At 46.2% G+C, this 22,614-nt stretch overlaps 1 protein-coding gene across 2 annotated transcripts in view; it reads left to right on the top strand.

Moving 5' to 3' along the window:
- MDGA2 (MAM domain containing glycosylphosphatidylinositol anchor 2) overlaps positions 1-22,614 on the top strand; it is a 631,704-nt gene that overhangs the window by 572,904 nt on the left and 36,186 nt on the right. For both annotated transcript variants that reach the window (XM_075926142.1, XM_075926141.1), the window contains exon 11: positions 20,143-20,320. In XM_075926142.1, the coding sequence (XP_075782257.1) occupies positions 20,143-20,320 (178 nt within the window). The remainder of the gene's footprint in view (positions 1-20,142; positions 20,321-22,614) is intronic.

Below are 22,614 nucleotides of genomic sequence, written 5' to 3'. Positions count from 1 at the left end.
CCCAGGGGTATGTGGGTTGGCAGGGGGCTAGGGGAGCACATGGGGACAGTAGCCCCTGGAGAGCCCCGCCTGCCCAGAAGCCATTGCCGAGGGGTGCCCAGAGGTAAGTATGGCACCTCCATCCACTCCCCCCACAGCCCTAGTGCACCCCGCTCCCCCCACCCCATCCCGTCCTGCCCACAAACTTCCTCCCTGAGATGCACCCAGGACACCCATCCCCTGCTTCAGGCCAGTTCCAGCACCCCTATTCCCTCCCCGAGTCTACACCCCAGATCCCCACCTGCACTCCAAACTCCCTCCCAAAGCCTGCACCCCAGTCTCCAAACTCCTTCCCAGAGCTGTCCCCTCCGTTGGACAGTTTGTGCCGGCTGCCTCAGCGCACGCGCTTTGGGGGGTCCTGCAGCGGCCGCCTTGACCAACCGTATGGACGGGTCCCAGGGTGGCCTGGGGGAGCACACTGGGGAAAGGGACTGGCCGGGGTGGCAGCAGGGGTCACACACACACACACACACACACACACACCCCTTGCACTCACAGCGGCGGCGAGATCCGGTGCGACCCGGTGGGCTGCTCCACCCTGCCCTGCCACCCTCTCCCAGCCTGTTGTGTGCCGCTTCACCGCGCCAGACGGCGTCAGAGTGCGCCAGCCCCGAGGAGCTCCGTTTCCCGGTGCTGCAGAGAAGCGGGGTGCAGTGGGCTGGGCGAGGGTGGCGGGACAGAGCGCCTGCCACCGCGGTGAATGCAGGGGGGGTGGGCTGACTCCATCCGCCGCCCCGTGCCAGGCCCCTCAGTAATCCCCTGGCGTGCATTGCGCGGGGTAGGGGGCTTTGGTGAGGGGGCAGAGTCAGGCGGTGCTTGTGGAAAGAGGGGGGGCTTCCATGGGTGGGGTTCCCCTGGGCACCTCACATGGGGTGCTGTGGGGGGGTTGCCTCAGGCCCCATGGCTACCTAAAGACAGCCCTGCCTGCACCCCTCCCCACCCAAACACCCTCTCAGATCCTAGGCAGGTGGAGGGGGAGAGCGTGAGTGGGGGAAGGGTGTGAGCGCTGGGCATTCTGGGCACCACCAACAATGCCGGAAATCTGCCGTCCCTGGCTAGCCGCGGGGGTTACTGAGCTGGGTAAGGGGTGTGGGCAGAGCTGTCTCTTGCGCTGCACATGCAGAGCGGAGTGTTTCCAAGGGAGTCGGAGTCAGACCATTTCCCGCTCCTGCCACGGTCAGGGTGCATTTTGCAGGGAGGAGGAGAGAGAGAACGCCCCATCCTCCTACACAGACCATTAACATCCTTCAACAGGGTTACACTGCTCCGGCTGTGCAAGAATAACAAACCTCGCTCCCCCAGGGGGCGACGTACAGGAGTGCGTCCTATAGGAGCAGCAAGGCTAGGATAGACCAAGGATCCGTCTCAACCTGTAGCGTGTCTCCCGACAATGGCCAACGCCAGGTTCCCCAGAAGAATGAACAGAACAGGGAATCACTAAGTGATCCCTCCCTATCGCCCGTTCCCGGCCTCTGGAAAACCGAGGTTCCTTGGAAGAGGAAGTTGTGAAGGTTACGACCGTAACAGGGTTCAAAAGACGAGATAAGTTCCTGGAGGACAGGTCCATCAATGGCTATTGGGTAGGGTGACCGTCTGTCGGAAAACGGGACACTGGGCTAGAGGGACCTTTGGTCTGACCCCGTCTGGCCGTTCTTATACGTCCAGTGGTAGTTGGGTGTCTCTACATACCAATCCGTGCGTGAAATTCTTCCCCCGTGGGACTTTCCTAAGGTCACGCAGGGAGACAGGCAGAAAGTTGTGTCCCAGGCTAGCACCTTAGCCATGGGATAGTCCTTCCTCTCGGAATGGGTAGAAAAAGTGGCCATTTAGACCCTCCCTGGGGTCGGTGGATGGACAGCGAGCAGAGCTCTCACTCCACCACCACAGAACTGGGCCTCTGGAGAGGGGGGGTAGCTTGCGGGTAGCACAGAGGAGCCGTTAATGACTCTCCCCAGGAGCAACTTCAGTTCAGAGGTGTCTCTCTGACTCAGCACGACCCGCGGGCAGCTTCCTCAACAGGAGCACGCTGCACTGACCTCGGTATTTCTGTGCTGTTCCCCCGGGTGCAATGTGGAGTGATGGACAGCTCTCTCCCTTCAGTTATCCAGCCTGGGCAGCTTTTATCCTGCTTTCCTGGGAAAGCTACCACGCCCAGTCTGCTACCCACAGCCTCTAGCAAATAAATCCATCCCGGCTATTTGTATAAGTGTCATGGCCAGCCACCCTGGAATTATACAGCCGGGCATCACCCGCAAACTCCAACTCCCAGACTCTCCCCAAGAAAGGTGTGTTCTGTACTGACCAACCCCCTCCCGGACAGGGCAAGCCCACAGCAAGTTCTGTCATTCATTAATAGGAAAGAGAGGTACAGCTCTTCTTATCCCAAAGGGAGTTTTGCAACTCTGCAATACGAACACCCTGCTTTAGATAAAACAACTGAACAAACCCCGGATTAACTACAGAAAGAGGGATTGAAACTGACGACTAGTGAGGAGGCACCAAAGTCAGATTTGGTTACAAGAAAATAAAAGTCTCGGTGGGGAGCTGAGTTAGACTGTAACTGAAAAAAACTTGACAAAAGAACGAATGGTCGTGCAGCCTCTTGGACTACGTCTCGACTACATTCCTCTTTCGACAAAGGAATGTAAATGAAGGACTTCAAAAATGCAAATGAGGTGCTGATTTGCAAATTCCGTGCTTCATTTGCATAATGGATTGCGATCGCTTTTTTGAAAAAGGATTTTTCCAAAAAACCCCGGCGGTCTAGATGCCGTTCTTTCGGAAAAAATTCCCTTTTTTGAAAGAACCCTAACGCCTGAAAAATGAGGTTTATAGATTCTTTCGAAAAAAAATTTTTTTTAAAGAACTGCATCTAGACCACATTGTTTTAATCCTTTTTCGAAAAAGCGATCAGACACTGTGAAAATGAAGCACGACATTTGCAAATCAGCACTTCATTTGCAATTTCAAAGTCCTTCATTTACATTCCTCTGTCGAAAGAGGAATGTAGTCTAGGCGTAGCTTCAGAGACAACAAAACACGGAGATGGTATCACGAGTTTTTGTGGGCACAGCCCACTTCTTCAGATGACTGGAGGTTAAGGAGTCCAGGGTACAAATAAACAGCAGAGACAGAGCGGGGATGGGGAGGGAAAGAGAAAGAAAAAATCTTGTCGATTGGAGTTGCTAAATGAGGTTGCTAGAGTGGGCTGTAGGTGCCTGGTGCTTGGCTTTTTATGTCCCTAGGGTGTGGAATGTAGCGGCCCATCCAGATCAGGTCTTTGTTCGAATCTTGATTCCAGGAAAGGGAGAGGTGTGATAGCAGGGACAGTGATACTCACAAATGACCACAGGGGGGCAGGAAGGGACCCAGTTCTGAGGATCAGCTACTGTATGGCCGCATGGCCCCCGTCGCCCTGAGCTGCCCCTTGAAGCAGTCCGTGGGAGGCCTGCGTGCCCCGCCGGCCCTGGGGAGAAGCCAGTGGGCAGGCCACAAAGCCCCCTGAGCCAGCCTCGGGTCCAGGCAATGCTGAAGTCCTCTAGTGCTCTGCAAGAAAGCTGCACCATTGATGATATTTGTCAGGGCAGGGAAGGGGGGGTGCTGGACTCAGGGCAGGAGACTGGGAGGTGGGGCCTCAAGACAGAGGACTGGGAGGCTGGGGGGGGGGCTTACCAGTGCTCCCCATGCCCCCAGGCAGTGCCTCCTTATTGGGGGGTGTGCAGCTGGCCAGCAGCTCCATGGGCAGGCGTGGGAGGAGCTGTGGCCAGTTTGCCCAGCTCGCAGGTGGGTGACTCCTCATCTGCGGGTGGCTTCTCCCAGAGAGTGAATGAGGGGGGCTGGGTTGCACTACCCAGCCCCCTCCCCCTCTCCCACCCACCTGCAGCTCCTCTTGGAGCCAGGGCTGCAGTCCAGTAGGGCTCCCCATCAAATTCCAGGCACATCCCCTTTTCCTGGCACAACCAAACCCTGCTGTTCATTGAAGCGGCCTGCCACATGTGGGGGTCCTCGCGCTTTCCATTTCGGAGACGTTCTTGCCCAAACGGATTCCCCGATGGAGGGATGGACTCTCAGACAGGCAGACGCACAAACGCGCTAGAGAGCAATGTCTATATTTGAACTAGATCCCCTGTAGGTTCGTTTGGAAGTGGTGCCGTACATTCATTGGCATTGCCGAGCACTGACGAACGACGCGTTGGCCTGACTCTTTTGCAGCAACGTAGATGTTTGTGGCTTTGCCCTGCCCTCGGTGGCAAGAGCGAACAACTTTTCTTCTTCTTTTCCATGGCAGCCTTTCAAGTGTGCTTGCGATCAATAGGCCAAGTACACTGGATTACGGAAGCATTTGTTCCTTATAAACATAACCGCGCATGAGATAGAATCAATAATTAAATGTCCCCTGGGATTAATTTGTCAAAAAAATTGCCAGCTGGTGCTTAAAACCTTTTAGAGGATGGATTGCCCGTTTATTTCAAAGCAAACAGTCAAAGAATAGACTGCTAGTCGCTTTTAATCAGCAACAGGGACGGAAGGTATGTTCCGCACAGCATAATAAAGTGTTGCCAGGCGTTTCCTCGACACTTTCGCTCACATCTGGATGCTCCAATACACTTTGTTCTTGACACCAATGAAGTACGATGTCGAAGCAATCAAAGATCACTGGAAAACGAAGCCAGTGCAAAGTTACCCTGCTTTAGAATTGGCTTTACACAGCGATGTTACTTAAAGAAAATTGGATGTTAGATCTAAAACCACCATAATTAATAAATGATCGTAGAGAGATTCCACTTCTTCTCCATGCTCCGCTGGGGTTCGTAAGCTATTGGAGCATCCATTCTTGCAACGTAGACTATTAAAGCTGAGCTGCCTACATGAATTGCAGGTTGGGCGCAGTTATTTGAATGAAATAAGGAGCCTCGGTCTTCTGAAATATTTATCCAAAGATCAATTTAGCACAACTTCTGTTGCATTTCAGAAACATTCGGTTCCTCTCTCCCCCTTCCCTGCACCCTTTTACTCAGATCCGCCCAGGAGCTCTGGATGGATGGACTCTTACACCTCTATGATACTTACCTGACACACATGTAAACATACGGTACAGAGCTATGTATTAACTTTCTTCAGTGCATTGAAAATTTATTAGCCTACCTGGCTGATGAGTGGGTAACCAGGGGTGGAGCTTTCAGACGCATGGAAGTCAGTCATGGACCCAAATCCGATTAAAAGTCAAGCTCTTAAGGTAGCAATTCTCAAATTGTGGATCAGGACCCCAAAGTAGGCTCATCAGGGCTAGTGTTGGACTTGCTGGGACCCAGGCCTAAAGCAGAAACCCAAGCCCCATCACCTGAGTCTCAAGGTTGGGGGTAGGGACTCAGACGTGGTCTCCTCTCCCTCTTGCCTGAGGCTGTGTAGTCATTTTTGCTGTTAGAAAAGAGTTGCAGGGTAATGACATAAGAACTTGGGGGTCACCAAATGAAATGAATAGGCAGCAGGTTTAAAACAAACAAAAGGAAGTTTTTCTTCATGCAGTGCAGAGTCAACCTGCGGAACTCCTTGCCAGAGGATGTTGTGAAGGCCAGGACTTTAACAAGGTTCAAAAAAGAACTAGATACATTCATGGAGGTTAGGTCCATCTATACTTATTAGCCAGGATGGGTAGGAATGGTGTCCCTACCTTCTGTTTGTTAGAGGCTGGGAATGGGTATCAGGAGAGGGATCACATGATGGTTCCCTGCCCTATTCACTCCCTCTGGGGCTTTGGTCTGGCCCAGTCTGGCTGTTCTTCTGTTCTTAATGAAGTTTGAGAACTCCTGCACTCCAGCTAGAGTAAAACTTCCAAAACTCCGTAACCAATTCAGGAGGATTAATCCCCATTTTCAAAAGCCACTTGGTCTTTTATTGGCCCTTTGAAAACGGCACGTTGGCACTTTTGATGAATGTATGCTATTAGATCATTGCTGCTCCGTCTTTCTCTCTTCCCTGCAGAGTTCGGAGGGACCTTTATTTTTATCTTTTCCATCTTAGCTCCCTGCATTAGAACAAATGACTAGTTGGTGGGATTACGGGCCGATCTGTCCCTAAAGCAGAGCCTCATGCATGCAACGGGACCTAAATCCTGGAAATCGGTTATGTTTTCTGCTCTCGCTGAACTAATTGGCAAAGCACACCGTGGATTCAGTATATAACAGCCTTTCTGATGCATTTGCTTTAAATATTAGCCATTAAAATAGGCCATTGGTTTTCAGATGCTTGCCGTCCTTGAATGAACATGGCAGTGTGGATATCCAGCACAGCTAACCCACTGTCCAGACTGAGACTTGTTTTGCTAATTAACAGACCTATTTCCACTACTGATGCTCATAAACTTTTACAGGCAGCTTAGTGATTATTATTTATTACATGGCTCTGGACATAATGTTATTGTGTAGTAGCTTAATTTCCAGGATTAATATATGGAGATATACCTATCTCATAGAAGTGGACAGGACCTTGAAAGGTCATTGTGTCTAGTCTCCTACCCCCACAGCAGGGCCAAGTACCTTCCCGGACAGATTTACCCCAGATCCCTCAGTAGCCTTCTCAAGGATTGAACTCACAACCTTGGAATTAGTAGACCAACCCTCAAACCACTGAACCACGCCTTAAAGTCCTGTTGAATTTAGATTCCTAAGTGGGTTGGGCTCTTTAGACAATTTTACCCCAGGTTGTTATAAAACAAGAGTTGCACTGAAGTATTCCCAATGCTGCCACCAAAATTAGTATCAGTAGGGGGTTTGCAGGGTAATGAAATTTGAGAATCATTGCCTTCCAGGTAGGGTCAAATTTTCAAAAGTTTTGTTAGTCTCTAGTGTCTACACTGCACAGCTATTTCGGAATAAGCTATTCCGGAATAGTTAGTCTGAAATAGCTTATTTTGTAATAGCACGTCCACACTGCGGGGAAGCCTCAAAATGGGTCCGAGGCAGGCTCCCCTAATGTAAACGCGCTATCTCGATTTAGAGCCCCAGGAGGAAAAACTTAGAATGCCCTGGTGAGGGACTATTTTGAAATAGCAGAAGTGGAGCATCTACACACGCCTTATTTTGAAATAGCTATTTCGGAATAGGCATTGTTCTTCATACAATGAGGTTTACAGAAGTCAGAATAAGCTGTCCATTGTTTTGAAATTATTTCGAAATAACGAAATTGCCGTGTAGACCCTCGCATAGTTATTTTGGAATAACGGTTGTTATTCTGAAATAACTTTGCTGTGTAGACACACCCTAAAGTGATGCAGGACTAGTCGTTGTTTTTAAAGTTTTTTCAGTTAGCTTATGTCTACACAGCAGCATTATTTCGGAATAACGTCTGTTATTTCGAAATAACAAAGTGAGTGTCTACACCCAAGCAATTATTTCGATATAATGTCGAAGTAAAGTCCTACTGGAGGACTTCTCACTCCAACTCCCATAACCCTCATTTTATGAAGATTAAGAGAAGTTGGAGGAAGAATGCTCTGTTCTGAAATAAGTGCTGTGTAGACGTGCCCAAATTCGAAATAAGCTATTTGAACTTAAGCTACGCAATTAGCATGGCTCAAGTTGCATAGCTTATTTCGACTTTAGCCCTGCTGTGTAGATGTACCCTAACAGATTAACACTGCCACCCCTTTATAACTCTGGGAGGAGATTCGTTTCCGCAAATGTCCGTTAGAGATAACCAATAGCAACATACGTATAAACCGGACATCCAGCAGTACATCTAGCTAATAGTTAATGCTTATTGCAGCATCGCAATGACATTCCAAATATTCAGAATTGTAACTGGATGCTATTTTTATGAGGCAGATAAGACTACCCATGTAAAACCAGTCTGTCCCCAGAAAGAGATTGATTTGTTATTGTTAAATTATCTAACATTCTCCACCCCAGAATCCAATTTTCATCCCCTTTTGGATTTAGCAAGATTGCAAGTTCCAAATGGAGGACTTTCCTTTAACAGCCAATAGTTTGCTTTTGTGATATAGGCAGTTATTTAGCTCTTCGGTGCAAATATTGCTGTCCTGTTTATATCCCCATTTTTCCTTTTGACTTTGATATAGGTATTTTGCTGAACACAACAACATAAAACAGAAATAAAACCCATGTGATTTCTATGACAAATGTGGCAACTATGAGATATCTGGAATCCCATGGGGGAGAGTCACGGCAGTTCCTCCAGGAAATCGGAACGGTGGGAAACGATTAGACAGATTCACTCTGGTTGTAAAACTTCAGCGAGATAAAACCTCCGGGGGAGCTCACCTAGCCCTGGTCTACCCTAGGGAGTTATTTCGAAATAACCCTCCTTAGGTCAAATTTATAAGTGGAACATCCCCATTACCAAGCCCGTTATTTCAAAACAACAGGGCACTTATTTCAAAATCTGTCCTCCTGCTTTCCTCAGGGAATAACGCTTATTTCAAAATAGGTATTTCAAAACAGGAGTCGTGTGGCTGCTCTAGTGCTGCTATTTCGAAATAACAACTCCCCAGAGTCATTCGACTTAATTCCTTCCCTTTGCTTCCTGGGGCTGTAAGTCAAGGTAGCATGTCCACATTAACAGAGCCCGCCTCGGACTCATTTCGTAGAGTGGACACACTTGTTTGATGTTGTTATTTAGGGAGAGATTAAATCGATTTTAGTTATTTCAAAATGGTTTCCTAGTGTAACCTGCCCCTAGATTAGTTCAAATTGGGTTCTCCAGATGCTGCTTGTCAGACAGAGGAAGGTCTTCTGGAGAAATAGCTTCTATTTAAAAGCTTCAGGGGGTAGCCGAGTTAGTCTGTACTCGATAAACTTAAAAAAGCAACAAATGGTCTGGTAGCACTTTATTGCCTAACAAAATACATAGATGGTATCATGAGTTTTCGTGGGCACAACCCACTTCTTCAGATGACCGGACAGTTGGATGTCCAGGACCAAAATAAATAGGGAAGCGGGGAGGGGAGGGAAGGGGAGAAGGAAAGAAATGGGGAGAAAAGTCAGTGGGTAAAAAATATCAAGGGAGAAGCGGAGCTGAAATGTAACAGGAAAAACAAAGAGTCTATAAACACCTAAAGACGGGCTAGTCAAAAGATAAGATAAGAACCATTAATTGAGTCCTGTCAACTGAAGGAGTAGGCCGTGCCCATGAAAGCTCATGACACCATCTACATCAGTGGTCCCCAACCTTTTGGGGCTGATGGGCGCCCGGGGGCGGGGCCGTGCATGCGCCGCGCGTCCGGGGCTCGGGGCACAAGAATGGCTTGGTCTGCCCTGATCACTCGGCGGGCGTACGTAAATGCCCCGGCGGGCGCTATGGCGCCCACGGGCACCGCGTTGCGGACCACTGATCTCCATGTTTTGTTAGTCTTTAAAGTGCTATCAGATCATTTGTTGTTTCTTAAGGTTATCAAACAACAAGTAGTCGAGCAGCACTTCTAATAGGGTTACGTCTAAACTACATGCCTCCGTCGACGGAGGCATGTAGATTAACCAGATCGGCAGAGGGAAATGAAGCCGCGATTAAAATAATCGCGGCTTCATTTAAATTTAAATGGCTGCCCCGCTCTGCCGATCAGCTGTTTGTCGGCAGATCGGGGCAGTCTGGACGTGCCGCGCCGACAAAGAAGCCTTTCTTGATCGGCACAGGTATGCCTCGTGAAACCAGGTTTACCTGTGCCGATCAAGAAAGGCTTCTTTGTCGGCGCGGCGCGTCCAGACTGCCCCGATCTGCCGACAAACAGCTGATCGGCAGAGCGGGGCAGCCATTTAAATTTAAATGAAGCCGCGATTATTTTAATCGCGGCTTCATTTCCCTCTGCCGATCTGGCTAATCTACATGCCTCCGTCGACGGAGGCATGTAGTTTAGACGTACCCATAGAGAATAGGCTTTTCCCCTGAGCCTCTGAGAGTAAGGGGTCATTTTCCAAGATAGGTTGTAGATTGTGGATAATGCGTCGGAGGCGTTTGAGTTGTGGACTGTAGGTGATGCTTCCTTTGACTATCCAGCCTTTAGGTACTTCGAGTCTCTTTGTTTTTCCTGTCACATTCCAGCTCCGCTTTCCCCTGGATACTCAGTTTCAAGTGACTCGGGGCCTTCTTTCTGATCCAGCAAACGGACAGGATCCTCTGTCCAAGGCACAAGCCCCAAACCTTAGGGGAAGGTTGGAAGCACTGACACGAGGCAGATCTCAGGTATGCTTATTAGCAGGCAGGGAGAGTCCTGTGTTGGTTTAATGTGTTTGACGGATAAGTCCATCAGTGGCGATTAGCTAGGGATGGTGTTTGTCAGAAGCCAGGAAGCGACGGGGAGATGCATCACTCGATGCTCTCCTTGCTCTGATTTGAATTCAGGCTATCAGTAATGTGAGAACTCTCAATGTGTCTGCCCCGGAGATTCCCATTTTGGTGAGTAAGTGTCATATGGCTGAATTCCCCGGGCACAGCTTCGAAAGTGTAGCCCTAAATCTTGTTATAATTACTCTTCTCCTCTTCCGTGCAACGCTCCTGTTGCTAAGCTCGCCAGGACAGCACCGTCTGCTGTAGATAAGAATTAGTCCTTAGCAGCTTGCAGAGGTGCAGACTGTGCTGTGCATTATTCAGGGAGTATTCAACGTCCCCGTGTCCTTTGTGTTTGTTTCCACTTTATTTTCCTACACCACTAAATCATCTGCGTTATGTTGTGGAATCTCCTTCACTGGAGATATTTACAAGCAGGTTGGGCAGACATCTATCAGGGTTGATCTAGATCATGGGTTCCCAAACTGAGGGGCGTCAAGAAATTACAGGGGGGAGCGCGAAGCAACCCAGCCCCCCCCCATCAAGTTTCAAGTTTTGTTGCACCGATCAGTTCCTTTTTGAATGACCCTTTTAGTTTTTTGATCAACAAGTTTTGCTGTTGGAGGGGGGAGGTGTGAGGGTTTTTCAAAAATTAAAAAGGGGGCGTGATGCCAAAAAGTTTGAGAATCACTGATCCTGATGGTGCTTGGTCCTGCCATGAGGGCAGGGGACTGGACTTGATGATCTCTCAAGGTCCCTTCCATTTCTCATGTTCGACGATTCTACAATTTGTTAGAGGTTAGAATTTAGCTGCAAGTGTGTTGAGTTCTACAGGGCTAAGTTCTGCTTTCTCCTATCCACTGTGCCGTACTCCTGATGTGCAGGTTATCCAGTGTATTACCCTAGTGATTTTAGCTTGGCTCATTCGTGACATTAGAATGACAGGTGTCTTTGAGATGTGAGTGGAAGAGGCATTTGTGGCACAACCATATCTACAATCCAAATGACTGAAGGAACAATTCTCAAAATGGCATATAGTCTAATATATGCTAACTTCTCCTTTGTAAGCTGTGGGGGGTACCATAGTGACATTTTTGCAAAACTGGAATGTATCTGCTATCTGTGGTATTTTTATATTCCTGGGAGGAGACACTGAATGTTTGCTATGCCTTAATTTTCATTTCACCGGCTGTTGTCAGGGAGGTAAAAGTCAACACTGGAGGAGCCGACCCCAAGCGGATTGTTGTCATTCGGTTAATTGTTATTAAAGACGCACATATCATCTTGTTAGAGATACAGTACAACGTCACATGTTTTGGCCTCTCGTTATAATTATTAATGCTAATTGTTTACTTATTGTGGTGGCTTAGGACTCCCATTATTGGACCTGGACTCTGGCATGCCATAGTAGAAACGCTTGGGCCCATTAGTACGTAGTGGACATTTGATTAACATTAGGCCTTTGAAGTTATGTTCTTTCTATTGATCGTGAAGGTGTAAACTTCATGCTGCTTTCTAGCATCTGGGATAGGGCTCGGACTGTGAGCTGCTGAACAACTAGCCCTCGTTTAGCGCTTCTTAATGGGGCCATTTAAAATTAGATTCATAGACCCCAAAGCAAGAAGGGACCTGCAATGATGATGTAGGCTGACCACCAGGCCTTAGAACTGCCCCAAATAATCCCTAGAGTATCTCTTTAAAAAAAGTCCAGTCTTGATTTAAAAATTGTCAGCGAGGGAGATCCACCAAGACACTTAGGTACGTCTAGACTACATGCCTCTGGTGACAGTCTGGATGCGCGGGTGTCATCCCAGGAGGTTTACCTGGGTGGTCGACAAATACCTTTGATGTCGGTAGGGGAGCGTCCAGACTATTGCGCTGAGCCGACAAACAGCTGATCAGCTGTTTGTTGGCTCAGTGCGGCAGCCATGTAAATTTAAATGAAGCCGCGATTATTTAAATCGCTGCTTCATTTTACTAGGTCGGGTAGCCTAATCTACATGCCTCTGTCGCCAGAGGCATGTAGTTTAGATGTACCCTTGGTGAGTTGTTCCGATGGTTAAGTGCCCTCCCTGTCAAAAATGTACACCTTACTTGCAGCCTCAATTTGTGTGTTTTCATCTTGCAGCTATTGGATCATGTTATAACTTGGGGCATGTCTGCACTAGGCAATAATTTTGAAATGACGTGTTTTGAAATAAAAACTCCTGACATGGTAATGTCGAACTAGCATGTCCACACTACGAGGAAGCCTCAAGATTAGCCCAAGCAGACTCTGTTAATGTGGACGTGCTACCTCAATCTAGAGCCGTAGGAAGCACTGGGGAGTAATTAGTTTGAATGACTCTGGGCTGTAGTTAATTCGAAATAGCAGCACCAGAGCATCTACAGTACCGCTATTTCAAAATAGGCCTTATTCCTCATGGAAAGCAGGAGTTATTATTTTGGAATACCTACCCCCTCTATTTTGAAATAACAGGCTCGCTAGTGTGGACTCTTTGCTTGCTATTTCAAAATAAGGTGAGTTATTTTGAAATAAGTCCTTAGCGTAGAAGCTTCAGGGGGTAGCTGAGTTAGTCTGTACAGGAAAAAAACAACAAATGCTCTGGTAGCACTTTATACACTAACCCTGCATTTCTCAAAGTGTGGGTCTCGACCCCCCTGGGGGTCGCGAGCAACTTAGAGCGGGTTGCGAGCAACTTGGGGGGGGTCGCAGTATCCCAAAGTTTGAGAACCCCTGGACTAACAAAGCATGTAGATGGTATCATGAGCTTTTGTGGGCACAGCCCATTTTACCATGTACATTTTTTTTAGTCTATAAAGTGCTACCAGATCCTTAGTGTAGATCATGGCTTGCTGTGCTAGGTAGCCTAGAAGTAAGACATCAAGGAGAGCAGATGAGTAATTTCCTTGTATATCAGAATGATATTTTAAATGCCTTCCCGCCGGGGAAAATGACTATGCTCTTCACACTGCGTTTTTACGGTAAGCTTTGAATCAGCAGCATAAACAGTCACAGTGACAAATGCTTAGAACTGTCCAGTGTGATGAACTAGAGTTTGTGTTTGTCTCACCCATAATTTCCTTTCCCGCCCTAAATCCCACTCCTTTCCCACCACGCTGACAGTCACAAAGCCACGAGTTTTATGACGGGTTCGGTCTCTTCCCTGCAGATAGAGACTGATTCAGATCAATTTCAAAGTTCAGCTTGGACGTTTCTGCCAGGTTTCTGTGTGGTGGTGTTCCCACGGCCGCAGCCCCCCGAGGCTAATTACAGACAAATCGCTGCCATGTCACATTTTCTTTAAATACCGTTCTGCGGGCGCAACATGACATACAAAGAAAACCGTTTCCATAGACTGGTTAATTTCAGTTTGCCCTGGTTGGAATATATAATCAATTTGGAGAGTGAAATACGCCTTTTCCGTCTCTGATTGAGGTGCACACAGCAAAGGAATAATGAGACTGTCTCTTCAAGGGTGCATCTTTAAACCAGCCTTTCTTCTGTCGTCATTTGTCATAAGCAGCTCTGAAATTGCTGCTCTTGCTACAATGGACCTCGGCTGCTTATTTCTATTGACAGACCTCCTTGAATGAACAGATTGTGTATTAATGGACTTCCGGGTATGGTGAAGACATAAATAATCTTTCATACTGCATGTTCCATTTCAAAGCTACCTTTTCAGTGCGGAGCATTGCAGTAAGAGGACAAGTCTGAGCAAGTAGACTGCAATACAACCATGGAATCACGGAATACTAGAATTGGAAGAGACCTCGAGAGGTCAAGTCCAGTCCCCTGCCCAGGATCAAGCACCATCTAGACCATCCCTGACAGATGTCTATCCAACCTGCTCTTAAATATTTCCAGTGATGGAGATTCCACAACCCCCCTAGGCAATTCATTCCAGTGTTTAATCATCTTAACAGGTAGGAAGTTTTTCCTAATGTCCAACCTAAACCTCCAATGCTGCAATTTAAGCCCATGGCTTCTTCTCCTATCATCATAGTTAAGGAGAATAATTGTTCTCCCTCCTCCTTGTAACATCTTTCTAGGTACTTCGAAGCCGCTATCATGTCCCCTCTCCGTCTTCCCTTTTCCAAACTAAACAAGCCCAGTTCTTTCAGTCTTCCCTCACAGCTCATGTTTTCTAGAACTTTAATCATCTTTGTTGCTCTTCTCTGGACCATCTCCAGTTTCTCGACATCTTTCTTGAAATGTGGTGCCCAGAACTGGACACAATACTCCAACTGAGGGCTAATTAGCTCACAATAGAGCAGAAGAATGACTCCTCGTGTCTTGCTCACAACACTCCTGCTAATGCCTCCCAGAATCGTGTTTGCTTTTTTTTGTACCAGTGTCACACTGTTGACTCTTATTTGGCACGTGGTCCGCTATGCTCCCTTTCTGCAGTCCGAGGCCATCGCGTCCCACTCTGTGTGTGTGAAACGGATTCTTCCTCCCTAAGTGGAGCACTTTGCATTTGTCCTTATTGAGCTTCATCCTGTTCACCTCCGACCATGTCTCCAGTTTGTCCAGATCATTTTGAATTAGAATTGTAACCTCCAAAGCCATTGCACAGACATTTGTAATACTACTCACATCGACCGTGTACATGCCGTTTGTAATAAGCAGCAGAATGTTGGTCTTTTATAGACAATTCTGTTCCTTCTTTAAAAACTTCCAGTCTCGCTCACCTTCCAGCGTTTCCTTAATCGACCACCTCTGTCTCTATTTTTACCCCCTACCATTTCACACATGTATAGCTTCGCTTGTGAGCAGTGCCACTTATTTCAATTGGAGGAAAGAGCACTTCACAGGAATAAAGTAACACACATGTCCACACACTGACAGGGACGATGTCTACACTAGAGAGTTTTTTCCGAAAAACGGCCATTTTTCAAAAAAACCTCGCAGTGTCCACTCCTCAAGCGTGTTTTTGCGCAAAAGAATCGAAAGAACAGAGGGTTTTTTCCAGGATAGATATTCCTCATTCTCCAAGGAAGAACGCCTTTTTGGCTATGTCTAGACTGCAAACCTCTTTCGAAAGAGGCTCTTTCAAAAGAGCCTCTTTCGAAAGAGAGCGTCTAGACTGCACGCGGAATTTCGAAAAAGCAAGCCGCTTTTTCGAAAGAAAGCACCCAGTGAGTCTGGATGCTCTCTTTCTAAAAAGCCTGTTTGCTTTCAAGAACGCCTTCTTTCGAAAGAGCACTTTCAAAAGAAGGCGTTCTTCCTCGTGGAATTAGGTTTACCACCGTCGAAAGAAAAGCCGCATTCTTTCGATTTAATTTCGAAAGAACGCGGCTGCAGTCTAGACGCAGGTGAAGTTTTTTCGAAAAAAGGCTACTTTTTTCGAAAAACCCCCTGAGTCTGGACACAGCCTTTGCGAAAGAGCTCTTTCACAAAAAGGCGTGTGTGGATGGAGAAGAGAGGTTTTTTTGTGCAGAAAGAGGAAAAAGCACAGGTGGCCATTCTGTGCATAGCAATCAGCAGTCTGTACATTCTCTTTTGTGCAAAAGCGCATTGCTTTTTCGGTGCGCTTTTGCAGTGTGGACGTGCTCTTGTGCTAGAAGTTTTTGCAGAAGTTCTCTTCTGATACAAGCTTCTTGTGCAAGAAGCCTGAAGTCTAGATGTAGCTAGAGAGACATAGCTAATGGTTTTCCAAAGCATTCAGCATTCATCTAACTCAGTCCTGAGTGAAGCTAATGGAATAAATACTCCACCTCATTTTGATCTGAGCTGGATTTGTGTTGTGCATTTAATAATAGACTGGCCCCGCTTTCTTTTCCACAAATACAGATTGAAACCTTCCAGTCACTGTTTTAATGTTGCTTTTCACTGGCATCAAATGTGATGCTTTTGTAGCTTGTTTTCCCCACTATTATTGCAGCTTGCCCTTTTCTGAAAGCATTGAATTAAAAATCAGGAAAAAGAAGGGGGGTTGTTTTCAATAAACGTGATGTTCTGTAATAGCAAGATTGTAATAATTAATGGCATCAGTACACCTGCCAAGCAGAATCAGTTGAGTAGAACATCTCATTATAACAGCCTAACACCAGCACGGTTCCTGTGGGATGTAGAGTAAATATTTAATGATTTTTTGTAATAGCCGAGAGACAATGCCTGTAATAAGCCAATGTATCTTCAGGTAATATTGAAATAACTTTGCTACCCACAATGCATAAACATGGAGTGTTTCTGGTAATTAATAAACCACTTAATGCACGAAGGGAATGATGCGGCATTGAGTATTTGTTAAACTGTCTAATTAGAGGTTTCATTTCTTGATCAAGTGCACTGAAATTGACAAAATTTATTGATTCAGAGGTTAAAGATACTGTAGAGCCTATGAACTGTAAATGTCTGCTCCTCTTTATTTGCTTCATCTCGACGTCTCATTGTTCTGTTCAATGTGGCCATCTTTCTGAGGTTCTTAGGTCTGTTAATTGTGGAATCCATTCCTGCGCGGTGCCAAGTATCCTCCACTCCCATAAACTTATGCTAGAATTCTACTGTGCCATCATGGGCTCATGTAATTGTCTCTCATATAGGTCCCATGTGAAGAGAGGTTAAAAAGACTTGGACATTTCAGCTTAGAAAAGAGGAGACTAAGGGTGGGTGGGAGGTGATCGAGGTCTATAAAGTCATGACAGGTGTGGAAAAGTGAATAAGAAAAAGTTATTTAGTTATTCCCTCAAAATAAGAACTAGGGGTCACCAAATGAAAGTAATAGACAACAGATTTGAAGGCTTCAATATCGGAGATCTAGGTGAAAGGATTATTCTAAGAGGGGTGGGTGAGATTCTGTGGCCTGCACTGTGCAGGGGGTCAGACTAGATGATCATAATGGTCCCTTCTGACCTTAAAGTCTATGAGTCTATGAGATTTAAAACAAACCAAAGGAAGTTTTTCTTCACTCAGCACACAGTCAATCTGTGGAACTCCTTGCCAGAGGATGTTGTGAAGACTAGGACATTTAACAGGGTTCAAAAAAGAGCTAGATTGATTCATGGAAGTTAGGTCCATCAATGGTTATTAGCCAGGCTGGGTAGGAATGGTGTCCCTAGCCTCTGTTTCTCTGGAGGTGGGTGACAGGGGAGGGATCACATGAGGATTAGCTGTTGTGTCCCCTCCTTCTGGGACATCTGGAATTGGCCACTGTCGTCAGACAGGATACGGGGCTAGATGGACCTTTGGTCTGAGCCAGTCTGGACGTTATTATGGTCTTATGTTCTTAGCAAGTTATTCCATCTCTACTACAAACCTACACCAGGAACCTTGTATTTGATGTGTGTAATTTGATCCTTTAACAATTTTACTCTCAACCTTTTCTTTCTTTCTTTCTTTCTTTCTTTCTTTCTTTCTTTCTTTCTTTCTTTCTTTCTTTCTTTCTTTCTTTCTTTCTTTCTTTCTTTCTTTCTTTCTTTCTTTCTTTCTTTCTTTCTTTCTTTCTATTAATTAAATTTTAGGTTGTAGATGCTAAAGGACTGGTACAGCATGGTCTTTTGGGTAAGAGCTAAGGTATAAATTGACCTGAGAATGTGGTTGGTTCTTTGGGATTGGAAGAAGCTGTTTGAATGTGGTGAGATTGGTTTTCATAACCTCTCATCCAAGGTGTGGGACTGGTTGTGGCAGAGGAGAAGCTGGAGTGTCTCAGGCTACATCTACACTGCAGAGTTTTTGCGCAAAACCAGCCATTTTTGCGCAAGAACTTGCGGAGCGTCCACACTACAAGCACGCTCTTGCGCAAGAAAAAGTACAGTAAATCTTAAGACCAAAAGGTTTTTTTCACAGGAGTTATTCCTCTTCCTACGAGGAATAAGATGGTTTGCGCAAAAGCTCTTGTGTAAAAAGGCATGTGAGAACAGGCAACAGGGGTTTCTTGCGCAAGAAACCCCTATGGTTAAAAAGGCCATCAGAGCTTTCTTGCGCAAGAGAGCGTCCACACTGCCATGGATGCTCTTGCGCAAAAGCACATGGCAGTGTGGGTGTGCTCTTGTGCAAGAACTTTTTGCACAACGACTCTTGCGCAAAACCTGCACAAGAAACCTGCACTGTAGACATAGCCTAAAGAGATTGCTAGTGCGACTTCTTGCTGGCCAGTGTGGCAAACAGAAGTGCTCTTGGTGACTGCTTTAGTGCCTTATAGTGCGATCTTGGGCTGTGATTGGCCCTGTTTCTAAGCAAGTCAACCTGATTTGACCCTCTCGGCAGTGCCCTCAGATCCCATCATATTACATCATCCCCTGGAATTTCGGGGAAGCTGGAAAACCAGAGCACACGACTGTGGTGCTTCTCCGTCCCCTGGAGGGAGGAGCAAGGTGGGATATCCTGCCTTTGCTTCACAGAATGTTTGTCATGCCTGGAATAGATTTGACAATTGTTCTACTAAGTGGCCGTTTTGCAGCAAAACTGAGTTTCTTGTAGAAAATTTCCGACCAGGTTGTGGTGGAAGCACGACCTGTTGTCACTGCAGTCAGCTGGTGCAATTCTAAGGACACATTGGTAGCAGCTCTGCTAGGCACGATGGTGCCTTTATATGTATTCTCCTTTCAGGGCCCGGCCATGCTGTGAATGGATTTCAGGGATTATAACGGTATGTCTGCACAGCAGTGTTATGTCAGCATAGCTGACATTATTCCAAAAGAACACAGCATGCGTCTACACAGCAAGCTGTTATGTCGCAATAATGTCGAGCTGGAGGACTTCTTACTCCAACTTCTGTAACCCTTATTTCCCAAGGAGTAAGGGAAGACGGAGGAAGAGTGCTCTTCCTTCAACCTCCTGCTGTGTAGACAGCACCGTAAACCAAATGAAGCTCTATCGATTTCAGCTATGCAATTGACATTACTGAAGGTACGTAGCTTAATCGACTTTAGCCTTGTTGGGTGGACATACCCCAAGTCTCCACAAATTGGCGATCTTTCAGTGCAATCACTGAAAGATGTTCAAAACTGGGTACACGTAGGACCTACTGCAACCCAATTGATTCTCTTAGCTGAATCTGGAACTTAAGGTCAGAATTTCCAAACGTTTCTTGTTGCCTTAAGATGCAAAGAAGTGCCAGTGGGATTTTCAAAAGCATAGTGGTGCATATCTGCATTTTAGGCCACAAAATATTTTTAAAGCTCTGGTCCTTGGTGTCTTGCCTTTGGTTTCTTTCCCTTACATGTTAGCATGTTTTTAAGATGAGAAACCAAACATGTTTGTTTTCCTTTGCGTGAGTCTGAAATATCGGGTAGGTATGGATGTGGTACAGCAAAACATGGAACGAGTTGTTTGAGGCATAGCAAAAGGAGGAAAGAATAGAAATAAGCCCTGGTCTCCACTAGGGAGGTATTTCAAAAGACACCCCCCCCTTATTTTGAAATAACAAGCAGAGCGTTCACATGACCGAGCCTGCTATTTCAACATAACGGGCCTTTTATTTTGAAATCAGTACTCCTGCTTTCCTCGGGGAATGAGCTTATTTTGAAATAGTTACTTCGGGAGTTGTTCTTTCAAATGTAGCTATTTCAAAATAAGTTCCTGGTATGGACATGTCCTAACTTATTTACCCTCAGATTGCAAAGGGCAGGAATTGTGGATTTTAAGGCCAGTTATCTCTGCAATCTCAATTCAATATTGCCTCAGTTATACAAATGGGACTTTTATGCGTTCGATGACGTCAGAGAGTTTCTGTGTTCTTATCTAGAGCTCATCAGGCCAGTGATGAGACGTACGCCTAATGCCATACTTCTGCGGCCCCCCGGGACTCCCTTTTCAGAATGAAATGGTGGTGAAATGTGCGACAAGCTCCAATCTTTCCCTGATTCTTTTGGTTGCAGGCCGGACAGCAGCGCTGGTGGGAGCAAGAGATCACGGTCAATGGAAACATTCAGAAAGGAGAGTTAATTACCTACAACCTGACTGAGCTGATCAAACCCGAGGCCTATGAAGTCCGCCTCACGCCCATCACCAGATTTGGGGAGGGAGATTCCACCATTCGGGTCATCAAATACAGCGGTAAGGAAACCTCCCGGTCCCAGGGAACATATTGGAATATAGGCCACACAGTGTAATGTAACTTGAAATGTGCAGTTACAGCAAAGGCTGGCAAAATCCGGCTTGCCACCATCCCAGGACCCAACGGGAGCCTGAAGCAGGCTCTCTGCCTGCTCTGCCCCCACATGCCACTCAAAATGGCCAGCTGTGGGGACCAAGTTCTCTCTGTGCACCGCACTCCCTTGGAGAAGCTTGGCATGCTGCCCCCACGAACAGCCCAATCTCGCAGCTCCCATTGGCTGGAAACCAGCCAATGGGAGCTGCCAGGGCCATGCTTGTGGTGCAGACAAGTTTAGTCTTGAGAGAGGAAAAGTATGTGGGTGGGGGACCTGATAACGCTCTTCTAGCTTGTGAAGGGCTGCAAAAAAGATCATAGTGGTCACATGTTCTCCATGTCCACCGGGAGCAAGATAAATAGCGATCTGCTAAATCTGCAGCAAGGGAGATGTAAGTTAGCAATTAGGAAAAGCTGTGTAACAATAAAGTTAATGAAGCACTGGAATCGGCTTGTGGAATCCCTGTCTTTCAAAGAGACTAAGAGCAGATTGGAGAAGCATCTGGCCTAGGTTTACTTAGTCCTCCCTCAGCTCCGGAGGGCTGGACTTGAGGACCTCTCCATTTCTATCACATGCTGAAATTGAACAAATGAATAGGATTGTCACGGGCAGATCCTCATCCTTGGGTGAAGTTTACTGCTATGTGCAGAGCTGGGCATGGACAGGGCTTTGTATTTCCTGGGAAATGCTACGATCTCCGTTGTTGTTTTTATTTCCCAATACAAAAGGAACGGAGCCTTTTCAAACATGGCAATGTTGATGAAAAAAGACTTTCATCCGCAGTGTTTCAAACACAAAATTCAGACTAGCTCTCCATCAGACTAGCTCTTGTTTTACAGAAACCTTCAAATATTGGCAACAGTTGACTCCGAGAGCTACACAAAAACCTTAGGGTTTTTGGCGAATATTTGCTTTATGAGTTAAAGTCTCTGTTCCTGTTTGTTTCCCGTTTGTGTTCACTTTCTGCAAATATCATCATGAAAGGTCCATCTCCCACATAGAGCATTTCTGCCGAAGTCAGTGGAACTGAAGACCTAGCCTAATGACTGAAAGGATTTTTAACTGGAAAAAATAAAGTAAATGTAAGCATATATTGGAGGATATTTATAAAACATGCTGAAATGCACGTTTTAGCATCAGGAATCTGATTCCATGTAACTCTTGTCCAAACAGGAAACAGACTTCGTATCAAGTCAACACTAACCAGTGTAATTTCTAGACACACTAGCAGATAGCTAGTACAATGACCAGTGCCATACAAAAACTTAAGAGGGGGCTCGATTGTTGGATATCCGCTATAATAGACGGCTCCGAGATGAGCTAAGGATCACGCCCAGAATTTTTTTGTCAAATAGTTTTGAAGAAATGAATAGTTCTGAGAAAATTGTTAGCTGTTTGGGCACAATTCAGGGAAAGGAAAATAGGCTACATTTGTCAAATGAATGATTCATGATCTGTTATCATTCCAATCATGATTCAGCCAAATATCAATCATTTATCTTCGGTTACATCTACACTGCAACGCTATTTCAGGATACCAGAGTATCCTGAAATGGCAATTCTGTGTCTTCACAGCAAGCCCGTTATTTTGGGCTTGCTATTCCGATGTCCCTGTAAACCTCATTCTACGAGGAGTAAGGGACGTTTCGGAATAGCGCTTTATTTTGAAATTTGGCACTGTGTAAACATCACCAAATGATGAAATAACCTATTTCAAAATAGCATTGAAATAAGATATACGAATTGTGTCGCTCAAATTGCGTATCTTATTTTGAGTTAAAGTACAGTGTAGACACACCCCTTGTGTGTTAATATCTACAAGGGAAAAACGACATGAAAGAACCAAAAATATCAATTGCACAGGACCATGTTTGTACTTTTCGCTTGTGGAAAGTAAGCCGACACTCAAGGTGAGACAAACTTAAGAGTTTTGCATTTGGAAGAATGCAGTTGTCTGAGGCCAGGCCCACACGAAGGGACTATGTTGATCCAAGGTACGCAACTCCTTCTAGTTTGACTTATTATGGCGTCTTCTTTGTGGGGATCAATGGGAGAAACTCTCACATTAACCCCACTTACTCTTCCCACGCCAGTGGAGTACTGGAGTCAATGGGTGCGTGATCAGTGGTTGATTGAGTTGGGCTTTACTAGACCCACTAAGTCGACTCCTGAGAGATCGATCCTCATAGCACCGATCTC

This window comes from Pelodiscus sinensis, chromosome 4 (genome assembly GCF_049634645.1).
Source record: "Pelodiscus sinensis isolate JC-2024 chromosome 4, ASM4963464v1, whole genome shotgun sequence".
NCBI lineage: Eukaryota > Metazoa > Chordata > Testudines > Trionychidae > Pelodiscus > Pelodiscus sinensis.
Note: the sequence above shows the minus strand (reverse complement) of the source record. Positions and strands in the feature narration are given on the sequence as shown.